Source organism: Aulostomus chinensis, chromosome 20 (assembly GCF_037954235.1).
Source record: "Aulostomus chinensis isolate RoL2024-O1b breed Wild chromosome 20, RoL_Achi_v1.0, whole genome shotgun sequence".
Lineage (NCBI taxonomy): Eukaryota > Metazoa > Chordata > Actinopteri > Syngnathiformes > Aulostomidae > Aulostomus > Aulostomus chinensis.
Window position 1 is genome coordinate 12,371,931 of NC_141339.1, and position 23,271 is coordinate 12,395,201.

The 23,271-nt window shown below is 41.7% G+C and overlaps 3 protein-coding genes across 9 annotated transcripts; 1 reads left to right on the plus strand and 2 right to left on the minus strand.

The window, feature by feature from the left end:
* The first annotated feature begins 460 nt into the window (after positions 1-460).
* Positions 461-8,489, plus strand: rd3 (retinal degeneration 3, GUCY2D regulator). Of its 3 annotated transcripts, none has more exons than XM_086189997.1 (3): positions 461-656; positions 2,785-3,098; positions 6,213-8,488. In XM_086189997.1, the coding sequence occupies exons 2-3, from the start codon at positions 2,809-2,811 to the stop codon at positions 6,568-6,570; spliced, it is 648 nt and encodes a 215-aa protein (XP_086046123.1). In that variant the 5' UTR covers positions 461-656; positions 2,785-2,808; the 3' UTR covers positions 6,571-8,488. The 3 variants fall into 3 exon arrangements, with proteins under 3 accessions (XP_086046123.1, XP_086046124.1, XP_086046122.1); XM_086189998.1 differs by lacking the exon at positions 461-656 and adding an exon at positions 1,381-1,590 and having other exon boundaries at positions 6,213-8,489; XM_086189996.1 differs by lacking the exon at positions 461-656 and adding an exon at positions 1,547-1,700 and having other exon boundaries at positions 6,213-8,489.
* LOC147242843 (uncharacterized) lies at positions 6,968-10,573 on the minus strand. Of its 5 annotated transcripts, XM_086190001.1 has the most exons (7): positions 10,270-10,305; positions 10,026-10,107; positions 8,925-9,077; positions 8,785-8,846; positions 8,604-8,693; positions 8,037-8,129; positions 6,968-7,733 (listed from the first exon to the last, which is right to left on the minus strand). In XM_086190001.1, the coding sequence occupies exons 1-7, from the start codon at positions 10,276-10,278 to the stop codon at positions 7,683-7,685; spliced, it is 540 nt and encodes a 179-aa protein (XP_086046127.1). In that variant the 5' UTR covers positions 10,279-10,305; the 3' UTR covers positions 6,968-7,682. The 5 variants fall into 5 exon arrangements, with proteins under 5 accessions (XP_086046127.1, XP_086046130.1, XP_086046128.1 ...); XM_086190004.1 differs by lacking the exon at positions 10,270-10,305 and adding an exon at positions 10,381-10,573 and having other exon boundaries at positions 6,968-8,129; positions 9,971-10,107; XM_086190002.1 differs by lacking the exon at positions 10,270-10,305 and adding an exon at positions 10,381-10,572 and having other exon boundaries at positions 6,968-8,129.
* A 1,048-nt stretch (positions 10,574-11,621) lies between these two features.
* rhag (Rh associated glycoprotein) lies at positions 11,622-20,799 on the minus strand. The gene is made up of 10 exons (XM_086190616.1): positions 20,514-20,799; positions 16,693-16,876; positions 16,425-16,575; positions 15,972-16,119; positions 15,611-15,777; positions 15,375-15,512; positions 13,750-13,868; positions 13,585-13,658; positions 13,412-13,485; positions 11,622-13,152 (listed from the first exon to the last, which is right to left on the minus strand). Exons 1-10 carry the CDS (start codon positions 20,689-20,691, stop codon positions 13,078-13,080), a joined length of 1,308 nt encoding a protein of 435 aa, XP_086046742.1. The 5' UTR covers positions 20,692-20,799; the 3' UTR covers positions 11,622-13,077.
* Positions 20,800-23,271: the final 2,472 nt, after the last annotated feature.

Consider the following 23,271-nt stretch of genomic DNA (forward strand, 5'->3'; position numbering starts at 1 on the left):
TTCTTCCATCTTCTCATTATTCCTGGAAGGATCCTTTCTGCCGGCGAGGTTTGAAGCTAATTTACACAGGCTGACCTCTTGCAGATATTGTTGCTGGTTGACACGAGGGTGAACCGACGCGACACTAACCACATCCTCAAAACAACATCCTTTGATTTATCTCCCTCTCTCCATCTCTTTGCTCAACCCACTCTGTCCCCTTTATCTGCCTCTTCATCGCTCTCTAGCTCCCTTTCAGCTGATGGAGCTTATTGTGGACAAATAGGCTTAGGAGCATCACTATGGCAACAGAGAATCGTAAAAAGCTACATAAGCACTTCATCAGGGGCCGTGATCCAATGGCTCCCATTGGAGATGGTGCCCCCAACCTACGGCAACAAGTAAAGGCAGGCCGGGGAGGCTCCTGGGAGGAGGAGGAGGGGGAAGAGGAAGGGGGAGAAGGAGAGAGGTGGAGATAATAGTGTGGAACTGTCAGAGCAGGAGAGGGACAAGATCCATTTCTCTCTCTCTCTCTCTCTCTCTGCTCTTCATCCAGCCAGCATCGCCTCCATAGCGTCCATGTATGCCTGAAGACTTCACAGTTTTGGGCTTTATGGTGATTTAATCGCTTGTGGAGTCCAAGAAAATAATCAAAACAAGAAAAAAGAAAAAAAGGGGTAAGGAAATATTTCTTTTTCTTCTTTTCCTCTCAATTCTACTTTGCAGTAAAGGGCAAAATAATGGTTTATGACGAACCAAGCTTCCGACTATATCTGAAAATATTCATCAATTAAAGGAAGGAAGTTCAAGGCAACACATTTGTTCCTTTGTTCCCGTTTCTTTTCTTTCTTTTTTTTTTATCCACAAAGCAAAAACTAATACGGGCTGATTTATCCATCAAAATCAACGTATTGTGCTATTTTGATGATTTATACATCACCTTTTTAGGCAAAAATGACCCTAAATGTGTCTTTAACGTGAGAATCTGGTGCTTCCATTGGTCTTACATCATAGTCAACAAAATATGTATTGTTGTTGACTAAAACAAGACATTTTTAATGAGGAATCTAGTCATAAAGTAGTTTTACTTAGTCTCATTTGGTACTCAATGGATAGAAAAAGCAAACATCAGTAACACATAATATATCTCTTGCCTGCCAGCGCAGGTTCTGTAACTGTACTGGCTGGATGTGTGTGACTCCATTTTGAATGATTTGTCAGCTCAGAGTTGAAGATGTGTGTTTGCAGAAATAAATGGAGTTTTTCCTCTGGTGGAACTTGTTGATAATCTGACCTGAAACAACCTTGCATGGTGCAGAGAGCTCCAGTAACGTCACTGTTGGTGCTCAGCACGTGAACACATCAGCCTGAGATTAAACAGGGCGACGTTCGAAAAAAACAGCAAAGACACGAAAGCAAAGTCGGAGGTGCGACAGCGAATCGACGCGACATTTAAAATATGCGCTGGTAATATAAAGGCGTGGCTTTGGAGGTGTCGAAACTAAATATCAGTATCATTGATGGAGAGGAATACTCCCTCGGTTCATTGTTTTCAAATTTGAGACACGCTCGTAGGAGTGATTGAATGAATGGCTTCATTGTTCTCAGCTGGTAATGCTAATTATCATAATAATGATAATGCAGCGAGGTTTGTTTTAGACGGGCAGCTCTCAAAGTCCGGCAAAGCTAGTTTAACGTTTGACATGACTTCATCCTGCATTGTAAGGACTTCTGTTTTTAAGAATTCAATTTAAAAAAAAAGTCTATTGGTTTCTGATTTGGTTAACTTGGATCAGTTTTTCCAATGCAATTCATCCGTCGTTTAGTGAAGAAACGCAAACATTATTCGGCAGAATTTCTCCAAACTTGTTGGTGGGGTGCAGCACGAACCGAGGGGAAGATCCGGCTCCAGTTTCCATTGTGAAAAATGTCATTTATTAGCACTGAGTTTGGTTGAGGCCAGCTCGGCAGAGACGTGCACTTCCCTTCTAGTTTGCGTGCGGTATTTTATTGTTCGTGTGCCGAAACATTTACATAAAGAAAGTTGTTTTGTCTTGTCGCTTGTGTTTAAAAAACTATTATTATTTTTTTTAGACAAACTCCAAAATGTGGCGCAGACATGGAGAAGAAGAACGAAACATACCGCGACAATACTCATCCCGGTTTCCGGATTCAGTTTCTTTTGTTCGACCAATCGTAAAATACAGAAAAAACACAGAAAAAAAAACCAGGTGAATTTAAAGACAAGTATATTTCCACACCTACAAAACTGAAAGCTTCTTAATCCGCTGATTAAAACAGTCATTCAGCAGTGATCAGGTCAATTGAATGGCTTTGACGTAACTTTTGTGTTGAAACCCGACGATGTATTAATCAGTTCTGTCGTGTTTCTGTGCTTTCATCATAAAAAAAAAGCCACTCTAACAAAAGACTGGCAGCTGAATGGAAGTGTGGGCGTGGATCACACACCTGGAGGACAAAGAGCCCGCGGATGGAGGGACGCTGTTTTTGGGAATGTGGACAGATGCAGACCTTAGAAGCAGGAGTGTTATAAGTAACGCCAAATGGTGCATACAAGCATGTATAAATTAAAAAAAACCCACATCTAAAATAGAGAACGGTGTCTTCTCCACAAATTTTAGTAATGTAATATCTACTCTGCATAAAACATTGCTAATAAAATAAAAACAACGGCCAACCTTGGTAAAAACACTCCACTTGGAGGGTAATTGCTTTCATGCAGAAGCTCTGCGGTTATAATCTATAAGTCATTATCTTTTCCCTCTGACTGCCTTTTCTCACCAGGGGGCTGTGAAGGAGGAGCGGGCCATGGCCTCCTGGTTCAGCTGGAATGAGTCTTACTACCGGAGTCCCCGTCGGGACCCGGCGGATGTGGTCACCGATACCCTGATGCTGGAGTTCAGCTGGCAGCTGAAGGAGGTGGAGAGGCAGCAGAGAGAGAGGGAGAGCGAGTACCGGCGCCTCAAGACCGGAGTGGACTACAGCTGGCTGGCCAACACGCCTCGCTCCTCCCACAGCATCAGCACCGGTGAGAGGCTGGGCCTGGAGGACCTCTGCTCCAAAGTGCCTCCATCATGTTGCGGGCTGGTTATACTCAAGTAAGAGGACGACACACCGGTGCAACAAATCATACAGCAGCAGAAGGGTGGACTTTGGATTTCTATCCCACTGCATTTCAGGAAAAATATCCCTTTTATTCATCGGTGGTCATTGAAGCAATGGCGGTTAATCTCGTCAACACGTTTGCTTTTAGCCTTTAACACTGCATTACTAGATACTCTGGGGGCTCTGGGATCAGCCATCCTTCGTCTATCTCAGTTATGATGTCAGCAAATGACCTCGGAAGAACTTTGATAGTTTCATTCAAACAAAAGGCGAAACCCTCACCATCACGCTGGAGGCCAAAGATTACAGTCTGAATAATGATAATATCAGAATCTCACAAATCATTTCACCGTCCCTCTGTCAGGGGCCCGAGAGGAAAAATGATCTCATTCATTCAGAGGCTGCAAAAATCAGGAGAACAGCCCTGTTTTCTGAGTTTCTGAGATAATGAAATCTTTCATTCAGAAAAAAACAGAGCAGGTATTTTCTGGGTAGTACCCTAAGAATGGAATCTATATATGTTTCCACAGTCCCATGAAGTGTGACAGAAAGCCTCAGGAGTGGAAAATGTCAGTCCGGGTTAAAAGAATTCGACAGAATCTCTCGTCTGATCAATTGTGGCTTCGTTCACAGCTTACATCAAGTCTTTTGTTGATTTATCAGATGTCAGAAAACAATAAGAAAGAGCTGTTTGTTGGCTCAAATCTAATGAATGCTATAAATGTTGTTCAAATCTTTATTTATTTGGTTTCAGCAGCCGTCCACTACAGAGGTTTTGTCAGGTAAACAGATCGTCTCTGTCGTGGAACACATGACTCTCTCTCTAATCTGCGGCACAGACGTCCTGAGCTGGGTGGATCATCTGTTCTCGGAGCTCAGCTCAAGTCTCAGGTGTCTTGCTGGAATACAGAGGAGACAGTTTTTGAGGTGTTAATGTGAACAGGCCATGAGGGGCTAAAAGTGAGAATGTCACAGCGTTGCTGTGCTACAGGGACAGATTGGAAGAGATGTGTGACAGATTGGAAGAGATGTGTGATCAGCTTTGAATTATGACTAACGAGAGAGGGGTGCCGGCTTTCCCCGGCTCATTAACAGGTTTCTGGTCTTGGGATGATAACATCCATACAGTATTTTGGTCTGGAATGGACCCATTACATTTAGCTTAGACGTTACCAATACCCACATGAAGAATCCTGATGACTTTAATGAACATTTGGCAGCAGGTCAAAGTTTCCTCTCATCCCGTGAAACGCCACAAAGTGACATGGCAACCGACTTTGTACTTTGCAACCATCTGGTGCAACCATCTCCAGAGTTAATTAAGGAAGTAGGCCTGCTTTACAACTGAGTGTGGTTCCCATCCCCCCCCCAAAAAAGAAGCAAAATAAGGCTGATCATTTGTTAACCTTAAAACACTCACACAGGTTCCCAGATGTTTATTTAGTCACCACGCAGGTTAACACACGTATGCATCCTAGAAAAAATGGATGCCAACGCGGCTGAGCACGTTTGTATTTTACCTCCTTCAAAAATTCGAATGTTTTCATTTGTGGAAAAACGTATTTTAATCAACAGTGTTTATTTCCTGAAATCAAACGTTAGAAAAAAAACCCCCACATTATTGGTCGAGGGAAACCGCGGCAACACTAACGTCCAGGTCGGCTTCTTACCAGCTCAGTGGAAAGGCTGAAACAGAAAATAAAGATTTGATACGGATCATTTCCATCTGTTTACGTGCGATCACATGTCCAAACGGCTGCTGGGAAAATGGCCTCGTCACCCTCCCCCTGTTTGGGGAATTGTTGATGCATTACTTTCTATTTCAGGGGTCCCCAAACTTTTTTCTGTGAGGGCCACATAACTTTTCCCTTCTCTGATGGGGGGCCAGGTTCAGTTTTTAACAGAAAAAGTGTGACGATCGCAGGGGTGCCTAAACATAAAAATGTATTGTTTTCCAGAAAGCCACACTACCAAACAACCCTCTCTTGGTTCGGGTCTAGGATTTCTTTCTGGGGGTTGCCAGATAGGGGCACAGACTGCAGAAGGGTGGAATAGAATGTCACGCTCTATGCGTGTATGAAATAGTTACTAACTTACTGTGTGTTCACACCAAACGGCAATGGGAATTTTCACGTCGCTTTATTCGCGAACGAGGCGAATATAAACATATTGATCCAGCGATCAAATTTGCGCGAATAAAGCGATGTGAAAATTCGCATCGCGTTTGGTGTGAACACACCTTAATAGTTAATAATGAAAATAGTTCATAGCCAGCTATCAGTTTTGTTATCAAATACAAATACACATATATGGAAAAAAAAAAAATCCAAATGCGTCTCTGGTATCGTTCAGGGGGCCGGGCCAAATGTGGAGGTGGGCCGTGTCCGGCCCGCGGGCCTTAGTTTGGGGACCACTGTTCTATTTATTCATGTTTTACATTTAATTGTATTCTTTTAATTCCTGTTGTGATACATTTACTCTTCTATACTGCATACGTGTGGCATTTTAGTCTGGAGCGCTTCAACCTCCAGCTGTTTTTCTTCTGCATACTTTGCTAAAGTTAGAATTTGTGCGCACAGATGTGGAACAGCTCGTACGGATTAAGGATTAAGGTGACATGACCTCTGGATTATGGTCTTTTTGTGATGTTTTGGACCGTTTCCATATATGTTTTGTAACCTTCTACTTCCGTAATAACCACTCTTTTACTCCTTTGTAGAACAGCAGTTGTCTGGGTTTTTGTCTGAGGAACACAAAAAATGAAACCGTGTTGCTGTGCGGAGAGAGAATTTGAAATGGTTGAAATGACAGCAGCAGAGACAGAAATATCCTGAACTTTAGTCCACTAATGGGGCAAACGTCCCGATAACTAAATGCAGCACTTCCCATAATGCACTTCAATAATGTCAGCCCTTCAAGCAGCGTACCTCTGGTTTGCTTGCACAGGTTTTTAGTCTCAAACTGAAGCCGAGTTCACTCTGATGACCTTACCGAGGTCATTTTCTCATCTCCATGTGTGCAGTGGAGTGCTGTTAACTGTTTCATCAAATATAATTCAAGGACAAAAAAAAAAATTATGTGTAATATGTGTGTTTGGTTGCGCACAGGTTTCGTGAGGCAATGCAGGCCAACGAGCCCGAGGTGCAGGAGGTCTCCGGCTTCTTCCGTTCTGTCCTCTTGGAGGTTTTGGACCAAGTGAAGGAGGAGCAGGAGGTTCAACGGCTGGCCCGCCAGTGGAACAACAAGCGCGCTATGAGCATGTCCCTCATAAACTTCAGATCGCGCATTAAAATCAACCCCTTCGGAAGCACGGTGGGCCTGACCTCAGCTGTGGCGGAGGGGGCCGGGCTGAGCGACCTGAAGACTGTGTCGGAAGACGTGGAAAGAGGGATGGAGAAGGAAGAGAGGGTGTGGAGCATGCCGGACTTCAGATATAAAGGAGCCAGCAGCAACAGAGTTGTGTGATGAGGGACAGATGGGGAGGGGGGGGTTGATGTGTTCACTTCCCAGGATGAAACCCATCCTTCTTCAGAACCAGACCAGATTCTGATCCTTTTCCTGCTTTTCTTTTTAAAGGGAACATGTTGTCCTGATCTTGAGTTCACCATCAGAGGAAAGAAGCCCACATTAACACAAAATTCCCTCTTGTAGTAACGCCATGCATTATCACTAACAAGTATTTCTTGTGGGATGTCTGTATCTAAATGTTGGTAACGTTCCTTCCAACTGTCTAAATGTTTTGCATGTGATTTCTGTAAAATTCGGACTCCTACAGGAACAGCCTGGATACAAATCGTTTATAAATCTTCACATTAGCGTCACTCGGAGGGGTGAGTCATGCTCTGGTTGCGTGGTTCTGATCCCCCCCCCCCCCCCCCAAACAGTATTCATCTGTCAAGGTCAGCAGGCTCTCTCTGCTTCTGTGCTCTTCCTTTGAAAGAAGGCATCGAAAGTGTTGAGCTGTGAAGAACTGATTACTAAATGCTGCCAGATTTGGAACAGTGATATATTTGACTCAATAGAAAGCTTTCTCCAGGTTTGTGGAGGATTGTATTTGATTTAACGAAAGGAATACAGTTGATACAAGATGGTCCATCTAGGAAATGGAAGCATGATAAAAACAAACATACTCACGTAACACACACACACAGGGAAACTCTGATATCAGTTACACTGACGCTGAATGACTGTACGGAGACATAACGGTGAATTATCAACAAAGGATGCACAGGCAGCAGTGTTGAATGCGGTTAGGTGGTTGTAATTAAGAGACACGGTCAAGCAGGTGGACACGTCTGGATTTTTAGAACCCAGCAGTACATATCCTCATTAACCCTTCACGTTTCACATCAGCTATTGGAATACGGTGGACACATCTGCACGGTGAAAATATGGCTCGCGGTCTGAAAGCCGTGCTAGAGCTGCTTCTGTCCGTGCTGCTCGGCGCTGGTCCACCTGCGCCGAAGCGAGTCCTTTTCAACAAAACTCTTCAAACAGACTCCTCCGTAAAGCTCGCTCGTTGTTTCCTGAGTTCTGCAGCCGTGTCCGAGCCACCTCTGGAGTCTACAGTGGCATCTTCAGAGGGTGGAGTTCAAGAAGTCCAGGAGCTCTGCTCGATTTTTGTCCCGCTGCAACGCAACAGCACATGTGAGCCAAAGGAATGAACAACAACCTGGTACACTTAGTTCAGCAGTTTACACAGCTTTTTTAAAAATGTAAGCTCCGAACTAGCATCCCTCACACACCGAGGTGCGAGTCAGCAAGTCTGACTTGTTCCACGAGGTTCCTACTGTGCTGAGGAAAAAGGGGTTGGAGCTAAATAAGCTCCTAGATCTAAAACAACATGGTACTTCCTCTGACAGTTAAAAGAACTGTGACTAAAGTCCTCCGGTGTGAAAGCGCCTTTCCTGACTGCACTGAAAAGAGTTTACCTGTTTGTCTTTCTTTGACTTCTTTACTTTCATCTTTATCTTCTTTCCTGAGATCATGCTGTACTTGCCACCTTTCTTCCTCTCCTTTAAGTACTAGGGAGAAAAAAAAACAAGGAAAAATAAAGGTAAATTGTCTTTGAAATAGAAGAGATTTTGTGAGGTTTGGTGTTTGGAGACATTTTGAGGGCAAATTACTGCCAGAGTGAATTGGATTTTACAGCAGTTTCCTGAGCCGAACTTCCAAAACAGAGAGAGATGGAGTTTGACACCAACTTTTGAATGCTTGGACAAAAAAAAGAAATGTCTGTCCAGAGCTAAAACTGATATATATTAGCTCAGCTAATGCTAGCTAGCAAGGCAGACTGCAGTGATGGAAGGACTACAATCACATTTTACATGATGGAATTAACTGATATAAGTAGGTCTCTAAAACTACAGAGAAAGACATGCAGGAATAATAATAATAATAATAATAATAATAATAATAAAAGAACACAATGAGAAATAAAGATGCAAGAAAATCTAATTGTGTTTTTTGAAACTCGTTGGATGACTCGCGAGTACAACCTTGGAGATCTGAACCGGTCCAGAGTTTTCTTCTCCCCCTTTTGACTTCTTGTCCTTTTTACGTTTGTGCCGCTTCTCTTTCTTCCCTTTCTGCGCCAAAGTAAGAAGTAAAAAGTCTTGTATGATTCACACAAAAACAAAAAAAATCAAAACTGCTCAGAGACTTTCATGAATCCAAAACCTTTTTGTGTTGTTTTTCCTTTTTCCTTTTCTTAGACTGCTTTCTGGATTTACTGCCAGAGTCTGATAGCAACGATAAACAGGAAATCAGTGACGTTATGATGCAAAAAATAGACTTCATTCAATCAAACTCACACTTACCGCTACTTGTAGAGCTACTGCGACTGGATGAGTGTGACGAGCCCGATGACGACGACGACGACAAGGATGATGAAGAAGATGACGATGATGAACTGGAGGAAGACGATGATGAAGATCTACTACGGCTGCGTTTCCGCTTCTTTTTTTCTCGTCCTAAAAAAGAAAAAACGAAAAGATGAAGAAGTCAAATCAAAATATCACACGTGGATGAAGTACTGACTGCACGTCTGTAGTAAAGTGAAAGTTTCCTTATTTGATAGGACTTCATGTACAAAGTTCTAAACATTTCCATTCATCCATCCATTTTCTACACCACTGACTGGGTGAAAGACGGGGTTCACCCTGGACGGGTTGCCAGTTCGAAGCAGGGCCATCAGGGGTTCAGTATCTTGCTAAGGGAGGCTTTGACATGGTTGATGGGGAAGTGACGATCCAACCAGCGACGCTTCGGTTGCTACACAGCCGCACTACCTCTACCCGAGCCATGCCGCCCCTGCTCTAAACATTTGTTACTTGAAAAATCAAACGGTTGGAACATTGAAATGTACTTCAGGATGAAAAGTAAAAGAACAAGTTATTGTACGTGTACACAGAGGATGGGCAAGCATGAGAGTACACGAGGCAGCTTATTGATATTGTAAATAACGAGTGAGTAGGATAGAAGTCTAAAGTACACACACAGCTGAGTAAACGAGAGTTGTTCAGATTCCCAAACACATCTCAGGAGAAGTAACTGCATTTTCACTCAATTCCTGCCCACCTGGGGCTGCACAGTCAAAGTCACAAAATGGCCAACTGCAATTTTCATATGGCAGGATAATTACTTCTATGTCCAAATACCATTTCAAATTAAAATACTGTGGTGCTGCAAAGATGTCAAACATAAGAAACTATTGTTGTCTGATAAAAATCCCAACAGAAATCGTTGTAATTTGTAATCGGAAAAGGACAAATTGAATTTAGCAGAGACGTTGGGATTCTAATTACATTTGCATTGCCCGCCATATTGGTAAACAACATTAGTACAGTGTGTGGTGAAGGTATACGTCTATATCCTGGTACAACGGTGAGGTTCTTCTGGAACATTTGGGGATTTCTTGCCTCTGCTACTTGTGCTACTTTTTCTGCTCCGTTCGTCGGTCCTGGACGTGGAACTGGACACCCTACACTCCGCTTTCGTTGACTAGAATGATCGAAAACAGAGAGAATTAATTGACTTTCGTGTGAATTCCTGACCAGAGACTGAAAGAACCTAACCATAGCTGCTGGGAGAAAGCACAAGAACGGTACGTTTAACACAACATAATTCCGCCAAATCCCTTAAAACAGTTGCTGTTTTGCTCACAAATCTCATCACTTTAAACACTGCCGTTGATTCTCCGATGCTGGATTTACTAAGCTAACGCTAATTAGCGGTTCAAGCTGTTACATAAACTTCGGAGGTCCCGTTACTCACCATGGTAAGAGCCCGATGTAGTTACGTAGAAATAGCTAAACTCAACAATGTAAATATTTTTTATATTTACTGTGAACTTGTGTGCTCTTATCTCATGCAAGTTAGCATTAGCTAACAGCCTTAGGAGACATTTTGCATCCCAAGATGCACTGCTGCCGCTACTTCTTCTTCTTCTTCTCCTGTTTTGTTTTTTTCCCTCTTGAACTTCTTTATCAACGCTAAGAAGGAACAAATGCCCAGACAAAAATAAAAATACTACTATTACTGCTACAAATATATATTTTAAAGTTGGAGGGTTTGTATTCAATACAGCACATTACATTCGATTATTAATTCATTAACTCAAAGGCCTTTATAGTTTTTTGTTCAACATTAGTTTGACAATGTTGTGTACGTTTTTTTTAAATGTATTCATGAAATACCTGACCATATTTTCCAATAAATATGTATCAGTATTATATCAAACATATTTATAACAAAATTAATTCTGATTCTAACCTTCTTTTTTATTTTACAAAGTCGGTGGCATGAATCAAAAAAATATATAAATTGACAGTTAAAAAAGAAAAGACGAGGAAACAAAAATCACATTCGTAAAAAATGTCCACCTTGAATCTTTCTACTCATTATTTGAATCAGTTCTGTGTAATATCTTGAAACGCATCTCCCTCATTTTGTTGTTGTAGATGCAGTATTTATTTCATATTATGTCTTCTATCTCTCACTGTATTTGAATAAAGACCAAGGACAGCTAGACGTTTGAAATTTGTATTCTTGATTTTTACGTTAGAACCTTAACTGCTCTTCAAGCCCTTGCTTTGGTTTAGCTGTAGATCCACAAGTAACCAGTAGAGGACAGCAATGTGCTTTGGCTCTGTTAGGTCTGCAGGAAAATAAAAGAAGATTTTGACCTCTAACGTCTATTAAATTATTCATACATGAAACAAAATGTCTTTGAGTTGAAATAATTTTAATTGATCAATTGATTACAAAATGTATTCATATTTTTTTAACGATTGACAGTTGTAGTACCACTACTGATAATAATAATAATAATAATGATAATAATAATAATATTGTTGTTGTTGTAATAAAAGTAGTCTTAAAAGTAGTCTGGATTTATTACCTTACAGTGTTTGGGACTGTTGTTTGACTGAATAAGCTACAATTAAATCTAATGAAAAATTCGAAAAAAGTCTGAACTCACATCGACACACTACTACAAACATATACAAACTGAGGCATCATACAAAAACATATTTATTATGAGAGTATTAGTATGTCATACAAATACAAGCACTTATATAAAAATACAAAATCTTGATGTGATTCCGTGCACTGGGCATCATACATAAAATAAAATGACAAATATCATTGATTAAGTCTACATGTAGTCAGTGTCCTCAAGCCCTGCAGCACTTCATTAAAAACATACGACACCAGAAACACAAAGTGAGCTTTAATCTTTTGAACTACCCCAAAGCTTTGTTGTTTTATCAAGTAAAAAAGTGAAATAAATCAACCATCCTTCCATTCATTTTCTACCTCTTATCCTGTTAAGGGTCATGGGGGGGCTCTCTCTATCCCAGCAGCCCTCAGGCGAGAGGCGGGGTTCACCCTGGACAGGTCACCAGTCCATCACAGGGCCAACACATAGAGACAGACAACCATTCACACTCACAGTCACACCTACGGTCAATTTAGAGTATCAATCAGCCTCGTCTCCATTTGCGAGTCTTTGGACTCGAGGACTCAAACCTAGAACCTTCGTGCTGTGAGGCGACAGTGCTAACCACTGCACCACCGTGCCGCCCAAACAAATCAACCAATTCATAATAAGCGAGGAAATATCACAGTGATACTTCTTCTTCTAAAAAAAATCCTGTTTATTATAAACTGCTTTTTATAATATCCTGTCCTGAAAATATTCAGTACCTGGTCTTCTTTTACAGTACAGGGCTGAAATCAAACTGACCATGTCAATCCATTCTAAGTGTGAATTTGTATGTACATGAAAGAATACACTAGATTTAATAAAAACACGACACTCAGTTTGCCCAGAAACAGCGGAGCTCTGGTTGTTAAACAAAGTCGGACGGATAGAAAAGGTTGTAAAGCGGTGGAAGATGCACTCACGCAGGTTGATTAGTCAGAAAAACAAGCTACTATCCCGGCCCATGTCAGAGTAGTGGTGACATCACAGTCTGACCGCGGCGCCCCGCAGACAGGGCCTCAGTGAGGTAACAAGAAGTGGACGATCAAAGCCACGTTTAACCCCCCCCACCCCCCACCCCAACTCTCATCTAAGATACATGTAAGAATACAAGAACGTGTGAAAGAAAATACATGCTATTCTAATATCTGAAAACATGCTTTACGTTTTTTAATAGCAAAATATGAAATAAAGAAAAAGCGTATAGAATTAGCTGTGATTGTGTGTTTGGACCCACTGTGATTTGTGACAGTGGTTCATGAATTTTAAAATATGGATCACAAAATTCAGTGTGTAAAAAAAAAAAAAAAAGAAGAAATCCCTGAAGGTTGCTGATTCATTTCCTAAAAATATGTGTTTTTTCTTCATATAACTGTATTAAACTGTCTATTTATGTTATCAGCTGTAAGCATCACTCCACTCCTGGGGTAGAGGAGTCTCTTCTGTGCTCCTTTGATGAAAAAATAATTCAGCATTTCAAATATTTAAGCCTCTGCTTTGTTCTTTGAGTGATCGGCGTGAGCCAAGCTCTCCTCGTTGTCCTCCTCCTCAGCGGGGACCTGGAAAACAGTAAGTCAAAGATCTCACACTGTTCCATTCTGACAGACGGCAGCTGGCAAATATATTCAAATACTAAGGGAAACACGCAAAAAGCCTGATGAAATATAGATTTTACTGAAGCGCAGAAGCACATCCGTCTGATATGATCCCAAATCCTGGATTTAATAACTTTAAAAAGTATTGCATGACTGCATCTTTCCTATCTGGTGCTCAGCTGTTACAAACCAGCTAATAATGACGCGAGTCTTGAGTTCTTACCTCCCAGTAAATGGAATCATCAAAGCAATTCTGATCCGGAGGCTGTCCCCAAATCGGCAGCTTCATTATAAAACCTTGAAGTGGAAAAATAAATTGTTCAGTCACGGACGTTCTCATTTTTGCTTTATTGAGACTTCACCACGTTTACGCTGATATTTGTCACCTGCACCCACCTGTAATTGCACCTCCGATCACAGCGAAGCCGAGGGACGAAGCCAAAGCAGCAGCTTGCATGGCAGCGTCCCCGCTACAGCAGCAGCAGGAGGAGGAGGAGAAGAAGAAGCACAAGCGTGAGAGTGGAACATGGTATCAGAGCCACAGTGTTCAATGGTACTTACCTCTTTTTCCCAAAAGCAACCGCCACAATACCAGCCAACCCGCCCAGGATGCCTGGCATGCCGTGCAGGTTGTGGACGCCACAGGTATCCTGGATACCCAGATTGGACGCCAGGATAGGCTAAGGAGTAGAAACAAGAAATCATGTCAAGACCACAAGTAAATCGCCAGATTCCCCACTGAGGGACGAATAAAGGTTTATCTTATCTTTATCTTGTCTTAAATTGTGGCGTTATCGCGACATGTCTGCGCTTGTCTCTGAGATAATAAAATAAATCACCTCCACAGGATTAAAAAGTTAGTACAATCATACCGTTTGAAGCTTCCGTATATTTTAGGCCACATCGCAAATCAAATGTGTTAACAAATTTAGTGATTGATTTTTTTTTAAACGAGTATGAAATTGACAGTACTAAGTTTAGTCTACTAGTTTTTACTAAGTTGAGCCTACTAGTTTTGACTAAGTTTAGTCTACTAGTTTTTACTAAGTTGAGCCTACAAGTTTTGACTAAGTTTAGTCTACTAGTTTTTTACTAAGTTGAGCCTACTAGTTTTTACTAAGTTGAGCCTACTAGTTTTTACTAAGTTGAGTCTACTAGTTTTTACTAAGTTGAGCCTACTAGTTTTGACTAAGTTTAGTCTACTAGTTTTGACTAAGTTTAGTCTACTAGTTTTTACTAAGTTGAGCCTACTAGTTTTTACTAAGTTGAGCCTACTAGTTTTTACTAAGTTGAGCCTACTAGTTTTGACTAAGTTTAGTCTACTAGTTTTGACTAAGTTTAGTCTACTAGTTTTTACTAAGTTGAGCCTACTAGTTTTTACTAAGTTGAGTCTACTAGTTTTTAAAATTTTTGAGTGGAAAATGCCCCCCCCCCCCGTTTCTCTGAGCTCATGGTTCCGTCTTTGTATGCCCCATCTCATCTAACCAACACTTAAAACCCAAACAAATTCAGTTTGTGATTAAAGAAGAAAAAGAATTTGACCCGCTCAAATGTCTTTTATTCATTTTTCTTTGATTGTAAATTTGATCGTTGTACTTTTTTTTTTTTTTTTTGAACAGTTTCGATAAAGCCAGGCCCTCTCGGTTCCTTTAAAAAATGCCAACTGTCCACGCGGCAACTTTAAACATCCTGGATCAGGAAAAAAACTACCCGTGGTTGCATGTTACGCAAGAATGCTCTCTGTACTCTTAAGATACTTTTGTACTTTAATCATATACTTTTCCCTCCACACCTCTCAAAGTAAAAACAGAGATTGTGTGGCCTTGAGTTGTCTTTGCTCCATTAATTTTTTTGTTTCCTGGATGTTTTGTTTGTAAGCTGTGGACCAGTTCTGTTCATTGTGCACACCTTCACTCTGACTCTTTAATCTCCACATCTAAGTGCGCACGTGGAGACCTAAACGGGTTCTATTGAACTACAACTACCGGTGGAGCATCAGTAACCCTGCACTACACTATCGCACTTAAGAACATGTTGTGATTGTGTCACCCTCACGAAGGTCTGGTGACTGAAAAACTTGATTTCTTTTCCGTTAAATGATCTTTGCAAACAAATTTTGGTTACCAAAACTGAAAACTTAGTCAACCAAAATGCTTTTTTTGCACCTTTTTGGGCTTTCAACTTACACTTAGGAACTTGAAGCCCAGGGTAGAGATGATACCGGCAATAAATCCAATCAGCATCGCCCCGAATGGCCCGATGGCCATGTCAGCGCACGTTCCCACGGCAACACCTCCAGCCAAGGTGGCATTCTGAATGTGCACCTGCAAATATAAAAAAACAACAACAAAAACAAGTGCATAGATTGTAACTGCAACTTTGCGGATGCTGCTGTGGACAGCTGGAAGGACAGTTTTCTGACCATGTCCAGTTTCCCTCTGTGCTCCACCAGGCTAGAGATGGCATAGGCTGAGACCACGCAGGCAGCCAGGGACAGGTAGGTGTTGATCACCGCTGTGAGCTGGACGAACCCCGTCGTAGCGATGGCTGAGTTAAAACTGGGCCAAAACATCCACAGGAAAACGGTTCCTGTAAAAAAAAAAAAAAAAAAAAAAGAGTGAGCGCTTCAACTCATTCCACATTCATTCTTGAGATTACGCTCGAAGCATAAGCTGTACGCATATTTGTGTCCACTAGATGGTGTAAAGGATACACGGGAGGAAAAGTTACATCCCACTGACAGAACAAAAATGACTTTAACTTGCAAGATTGTTAAGTCTTACCGATCATAGCAAACAGGTCAGAGTGATAGACCGATCCATCGTTCTCGTGTCCATTTCGTAGCCCGGGCCGGTAAAGCACTCGCGCCACAGCCAAACCAAAGTAGGCTCCGTATGCATGGATGATCATGGAGGCCCCAACGTCATTAGCCTGGACACATGTCAAGGATTATGTTTAGTATGTGTCCCTCCATTAGACAGCAGGACAAGTGGGGCTGTTTTATCGAAATGGGGAATGTTTCTCTGTTCTCATTTTAGATATGAGTTTACATGTGTGCTATGAGCTGATTTATACATATTTTGCATTTAGTTTGAAGATTTGGAATTGAAATACTTAAGCTTCTTGGGGACTAAAATGGCCAGGCATTAATATTCAAAGCAAATATACTGTATATGTATGTATATGTATGTATTTTGCCCTTGCAGCAAATGCAAACATGTATGTGTGTCACTCACTTTCATAATTTCTGCCACCAAGTGCTCATTGATGGAAAAGATGGTGATCTCCAGTACGGTCATGATAAGGAGCTGTACAGGGCTGGTTTTACCAAGAACGGCTCCAAAGGAGATCAGGACTGTGGCTGTGCTGAAGTCCGCATTGATTATTCTTCAAGGGAGGAGAGGAAACAAGGGATGAGGAAGAAATAATCAACTAAAAGGTCAGAGCAGCCTCTGACTGGTGTTGTGTGTGTGTGACACGATGAATCTGAGACAGTAGCCTTACTTGAAGATGCTGACTTTTATCTTGCCGTCATCCATGTGCCAGAAACCCTGCATCAGGAGGCCCCACTGCAGACCGAAGGCGGCCAGAAGTAAGTTGAGGCCCACGCTGCTGAACCCATATCTCTTCAGGAAGGTCATCAAAAAACCGAAGCCGATGAAGATCATGACGTGGACATCTTGGAACACTGGAGACATGGGAAAGGGGCTCAGTTGTGATGCTGATTTGATAAGAAAGCCCCAGTTTAGCTTGGGCTAAATGTGGGGATGAAATTGAATCAGGTGAAACGCTTTCATCGTGCACCGCGGCAGATTTGAAATCGGTCATTTCTATGATCTTATGATCTTCCTGTTGATGCTGATGTTGGTTTGACTTTGTAGTTTAACTGATTTATTGAGCAGTTACCGCCGGTCACTGTGGTCATTTCCTCACACAGGAGCTGTATTGTCAACTGTGACCTGCTGGCACAGCGATTCTATCACATTATAAATGGAATTCTGGGAAATCGCTCCACTGGCTCCTCTTGAGTCTGCTGCTATTAGGTGCACATGATCTTAATATGTTTAACAGTCCCAAGATGAGGGGATGTTTAGCACATTCTCTGTCAGCCTGGGTTATTCTGCCAAAAAAACAGCAGGAATTGGAGTCTGGATTAAGTTGGATGATATAAAAATACAGAATTCAACGAACGCGAGAGCCGCGTAAATGATAGATTTTGGGATGATTCGTGTGCAACTGAGATCACGCTTCAAGAGTCAAGAGTGTAACAGGAAGTGGGACTCTTGCTTCCACCAAAGATTGATATAATAAGTACCCCCTGTGGAAAATGCATCAAGGTAGAAAGACAATGGACTTTGTTTCCTTTCCTTTGACCTTAATGAGCCTCGGAGTTGCCAGGTATTGTCTGAGTCAGACACTCTCTAGTTCCTGCAACAATTATCTGCAAGAATCGCGCACATATGAAGCTACGCAAACGGGAAAACAGCCACCCCTTGTTTTACTCTTGAATCAAGTCATCAGAAATCCTTCGCTGAAAATTTGTGTAGAAGAGTCAAGAAACGTCCTTTAAAAGTTTTGTTTTTCAAAGGTCACAACATCTCTGCTGGTTGGGGTAACAGAGCACATTTTTGACCTGGATAAAAATTCAAGGGCATCAAAGCACTGTTTTGTAGGCCGGTGTTAGGCATTTACGGTGTGTTGGATTTCGTAGCTTCTAGTAGTGAGGTTGCAGACTGCAACTGACAGCATGCACTGTCCCTTTGACCTTTTCCAAGACAGAAAATAATATGTAAATCATTTGGTGTCTTTTGTCAGCTAACAAACCCTTTATATCTCCGTAAAGGGCCATGTTGCATCTCCAGAGCCCAGAATCAACTAAATAAAGGCCTTTGCTTTTTGGCATGCAGGTTGTTGTTTCTGTTTTTATTTATTTTTTCTTTTGTCTCATTCATATTTCACTAGTGGAAACCTTTCTAAACTGCGCCCTCTATAGGTCAAGCTGGGTCCTGACATCAGGAACTGTGAGATAAGAGGACAATGGACGAGCTATTGAGGGATCAGACGGACATCAGTGAGTAAAGCCTTCTACTGGAAAGTAGTGAGGCTTAGAGTTTAGATGCATTTTAAGTAATGTTAGCAACCTCCATTAAGAATGGACTAATGATGCTAACTGGAAGTATTTCAAGATGTTAGACCAGCTTTATGATTGCTGGGACCATGTTCGATTATTCCCATTAAACATGGCGTTTAATTTTTTTAAAAGACCTCCACCGGGTTGGGGTATCTGGGTGTAAATATCTGATATGGCTGCTTTACGGGACACAAAAAAGCTTCAGCTTTGCATCCCTCCATCCTTCCTCCATCCTTCCTCCTCCTCCTCATCTGAATGACTTCCTTGGAGCGGGGCGTTCGAGTGAACACTGAAGATGAGGTATTTGCAGTTGGAGAGCAGCCGTGTTGACTGGAATCAAGCCCAGATATTAAGTAACACATAGTAGTCTGAAGAACTGGGCGAGCAAAGAAGGGAAATCTGTCCCTCGGGACTTCCTGTAGCGCCACTGGTAAAATAGTTATCGTGTTGCTAAGCATTTTCTGTAAATGCTGTCCCCATTTAGATAAAATCACATTCCAATAGGTTTAGTTGAGGGAAATCAGCAGAAAATGTTGTCACTTGTATGAAAAACAAGAGGTTAAAGCTTTTGCTGCTTGGGTTCACCAGTGTTTTTGCATGCGACCACAAAAGCCTTATCATGTTATTCAGTTGCGTTTTGGCTGGACATGGCTTCAATGCATTCAGCATTTTTGAAATAGCTTTGCAGATTTTTTTTTTTTTTTTTTGGTACGGGAATACGAACCAAGTCCCCAACATCTCATAATGGCAAGTTTGGCCACACCTACACTCATTGTTACTTTGCTTCCTTCTCTGCTAAAATGATGTACGTGCAGACTCACACAAGCAAATGATGTACTGTGAATGTCAGCCAACGGCTTCCATGATGAATCTCGCATGATTTAGCAGGATTGAAACTAATTCAGGTCATGATTAGGGTTCCGGTATGCAGCCCTCCATTCGCTGAGAACGGACGCAATATAATCCATGAGCTGCATATAAAAGCAATTACATTTTTGTAAATAACCTCCCTAAAACCTGAACAAACACGTCAACATTCATTACAACCTTAATCTCTCTGCTTCTGTAGTGGATAGAAACAACAACAACTTGCTTTTGCTCAACTCTTGATTGAGTATTTACAAAAACATCAATGGATATCGCCTAAAATAAGGTGGGCGTTAACAACCCATACTGTAGCCAGCATCAGGTCTCAGCAGGTTTATAGAGAGTGTGAATCAGACTGCAGCATTCATAGCTGAACATCCTGAGAGGATCATTACATTTAGCTTTTAGAGTATAAAATTAGAATCCTTTGAATTTTAAATTGTCGGAACATGAAAAAGCAATTTGAAGTTCGGGACTTTTTTTGTTTTTGTTGGGTTTTTTGTTGTTGTTGCTGTTGTATTTAATTATCTCACAGCGTAGGTTCATGGTCATACTGAACTAATCTCTCTGAGTCACACCTGCCACACCCAACCCTCCTAGCTATCTCAGTGTTGATACACGCGTAGAATGAACCGAAGATGAATATTTAAACTTCTTTGTCTTAAAAAAAAAAAAACGCAGACCTTAAACGTTCCACCGCTCCATCCATTATTTCTCTCTTTGAACTTTATTATCTGCGTGTGTGGGGGAAAAGAACATAAACACCAGGTGACCTCGCCCGTGTGAGCCCTGACACATTTCCCTGCAGGACTCCTCGGTCGCATGTGTGCAAATAGACTTGTGACAGATAAGAATGCGACCTCGTGACTCCTCTTACTGCACGCAACAGATCATCTCAACTTCTATTTTGTCTATTTTTGCCCTCCAGTTAAAAGGTCCGTTATACCCTTAAAACAGAAGCTGGTTTGTCTTTGATATAGAATTAAAACAAGTTGTAAGTTATGTAGGAATGTTTGTAGTCTTTAGAAGAAGAATTTTTAGCATCTCTAAATTACATAATTTGAGTCAGCAGGCCTCCAATTTTCCCAAAATTGAAGCTGAATTTAGCAGCATCGCTCTTCACCTTTGAATTCCTTTAGGCTTCAAGATTATGCTTTCAATCATTAATAAGGATATTTCTAAGGGTGTAATTCAATTGCTGCAACAAAAGCAATGTTTGCAACCCTTGAAATAAAAATTTGATATTCCAAAGATGTCTTGAACCTCCTGTCTGACAAACATTCATACATCCAGCATCCCTCAGCCAGCAGCCCCCAGTTAGACTTACTGGGATAGAGCTCCATAGGTTCCGTTTCCTTATGAGTCTCATTGGAAGGCTTGGGGGTCTCATGATGTTTCCCATCATCATAAACCACAAACACTGCAAACAGGATGATGGTGATAATCTCCAACGTCAAGGCCACGATGGGGAACTTCATTCTCATGTTGGTGGCGTATGCAGGCATCCTGAGACCAACCCTGGTTATCTCTCACCCTCTGACCCACACACACACACACACACGCACACACAGCACACGCTGTCAGACGTTTTTTTAGGACTTGTGCTGTGTGAAGGGAGGGAAGAAAGTGATGTCTGGTTTTAAACTGATGCAGGTTTTTGTGGTGACCAATGACAGAGCAGAGGTCTGGGGGCCTGGATGGTGAAAACAACCACCCCACCCCAACCCCCCACCCCCACCCCACCCTGCCTTTGCTGTGCTCTGTGCTTTACGGGGATGGGTTTCCTCCCTGCATGTCTGAGGCGACCATGTAACACAAAGTCTGATCACACCCAGTCTGGTTGCTGACAATTAACCGACTGATTATTCACACTCATTTTTCATTGTCAATATTCTATTTGTTGACTTCCTGACATCTTTGTACATCAGGGGTATCCAAAGGTTTCCCCTTAGAGGAGTGGATGATGGGCGGGGACCTAAAGGCAAATGTGTATTGTGTTGTTAAAGCACCTTTTATTTGTGTCTTCTTCTTTTTTTTGTTTTTTAAATTCACTTGTGCCGACTGCCACACTGCTGCCCGATCAAATTATATAAGTTAATTCATCTTTAGGGAACTCACATTGAGTTTTTTTTTTTTACATCAGAAAAGAGAGAACAGCATAACATTTATTTATTTGTTTATGTGGGCCTTATGTGAGCAGCCCAGTGTTAGATGTACAGTGATTCAGAATTTAATGCCTTAAAATTACAGAAGAGTTACGACGGAAATATTGACACTTTTCTCAAACAGGGGTTCGTTACAAGAATTTTTAGCAACAACATTACAGTTGTTTTCTTCTTCGGTTGAGTGATCACTGTTCCTCTTTCTCTATGCAGATTCATTTACGCTCTGTTCCCTTGATATTAAATGTTCTTTTTTTTTAACTGAAGCAGCTGCAGTTATAATATTACTCATGCAAAACAGAAACATTGTGTCCTGTAGTCGGTGTCTCACATGCAGTAAAGAAAAGACCAGCAGAATTCAGCTCAATGTATCAAAGTACAGTTGGGGACTGTTCATGCTGATTGGCACCGTGCGCTAAATGCAAAGTTGGCCACAACATTTCTTACCTGTGGAAACACAAAGTGCATCTAAAAGCTGAAAAGTGTATTTGATAACTTAAAAACAAAGTCCCCCTGCAGGGGAATGCTGAATGGGTATGCATCCTAGGTTGCCACGGTGATGTACTAAGCGTCAGCTACAATCCTCACTAACCTCCGGTTCATAGTGCTGGCCTCTGGGGAGATGCGACAGGTTTACGACTCCCCCCTGGTGATACAACCACTGAAATGTTTGACGTGTGACATGTTGATTATCACAGCTAGAAAATAGTCAGAGAACTGACTTTTTAATTGTACATGGCACTTGGTTTGAAGTCTCAGTCTTGCTTTTTGAAGTCTTTATTGTCAGTTGCACATGGATGCAACCTCAGCTTGAACCCATTCTCTACGGAGCCTTGGCCTGGTGTGAGCGACCAGGACCCAAAGCACCATGTTGCCTGGTGGTGCCATGTAAACAATGCCAGTATAAATCAATTAGGTTCCATTTTCGTATAGAGGACACATGACAAAAGCATCTTTATTGACTCTCTATTGGCATTGTCTCCATGGAAGTAGCACCATTGTATCATGGGGTTTTAAGAGATTTTGGACATTTCATGCATTTCTCTACGATCGAGTTGTATTCATGTGGTACTGCTGTACATTGTCACTCGACACATGAGCCCTGTACGGATAACTCGGGTCCGGTTACTCCAGAGTTCTTTACCACTTAGTGTTTGTCATAAGTCATCATCGTATACTTTATACACATCTGCCTCCTTTCCCATTGGAAACCTTCCAAGAATGACAGCTCTGATGGACCTACAGGTTCTGATGCATGGCTCCTACAGTTAGTGGGGTTGCAATTGGAGGCTGGGCCAGAGGTCCAAGAGTTTTATAAAAGAGCAGAGTTGTTAATCACTGCCAGCAACTTAGTTCTGTTTGTCTTGGAGCTGAGTGTAGTGAGAGTTTTCTCAGAACATTTGGGAAATGACTTCCAAATGTTGAGAGCTATCAGAAACTCTGCAGCGGCGCGAAAGCACATCTACTCACCACGACTCATTATTCAGTCAGGGTGCATTGTTTAGTTTTGCTCTGATTCTTGGCAGAGAGTGGGCTTTTTTTTTTTTTTTCCTTTAAGGGTGTAGCCATGTCTTTTTAAAACAAGCTAACAAGCAAAACTGAAGATTCGTGGTCTCCTTCGCAGAGTCACGACAGCGACGTGTGCTCCCAACATTAACTTATTCTTTTTAAACGAGTCTCCTTCTCTACCTCCAATTCCCTAACTGTTACGGTCGCTCTCAAGGGCAGATCTGATCCCATGAAATAATGATGCGCCATTATCATTCTGTTTACTTTGCCTGCAGCTTTGAGGATAACTTCCCCGCTCAGCTGTAATCGAGAGCTTGGGAGAGAAGATGATGTATTCATGCTCAACGAAGCTGTCACTCTCACTTTTCTCAGAGGCACCAACGCTATTGGAACCATTACTGGTGTCAGTATCTC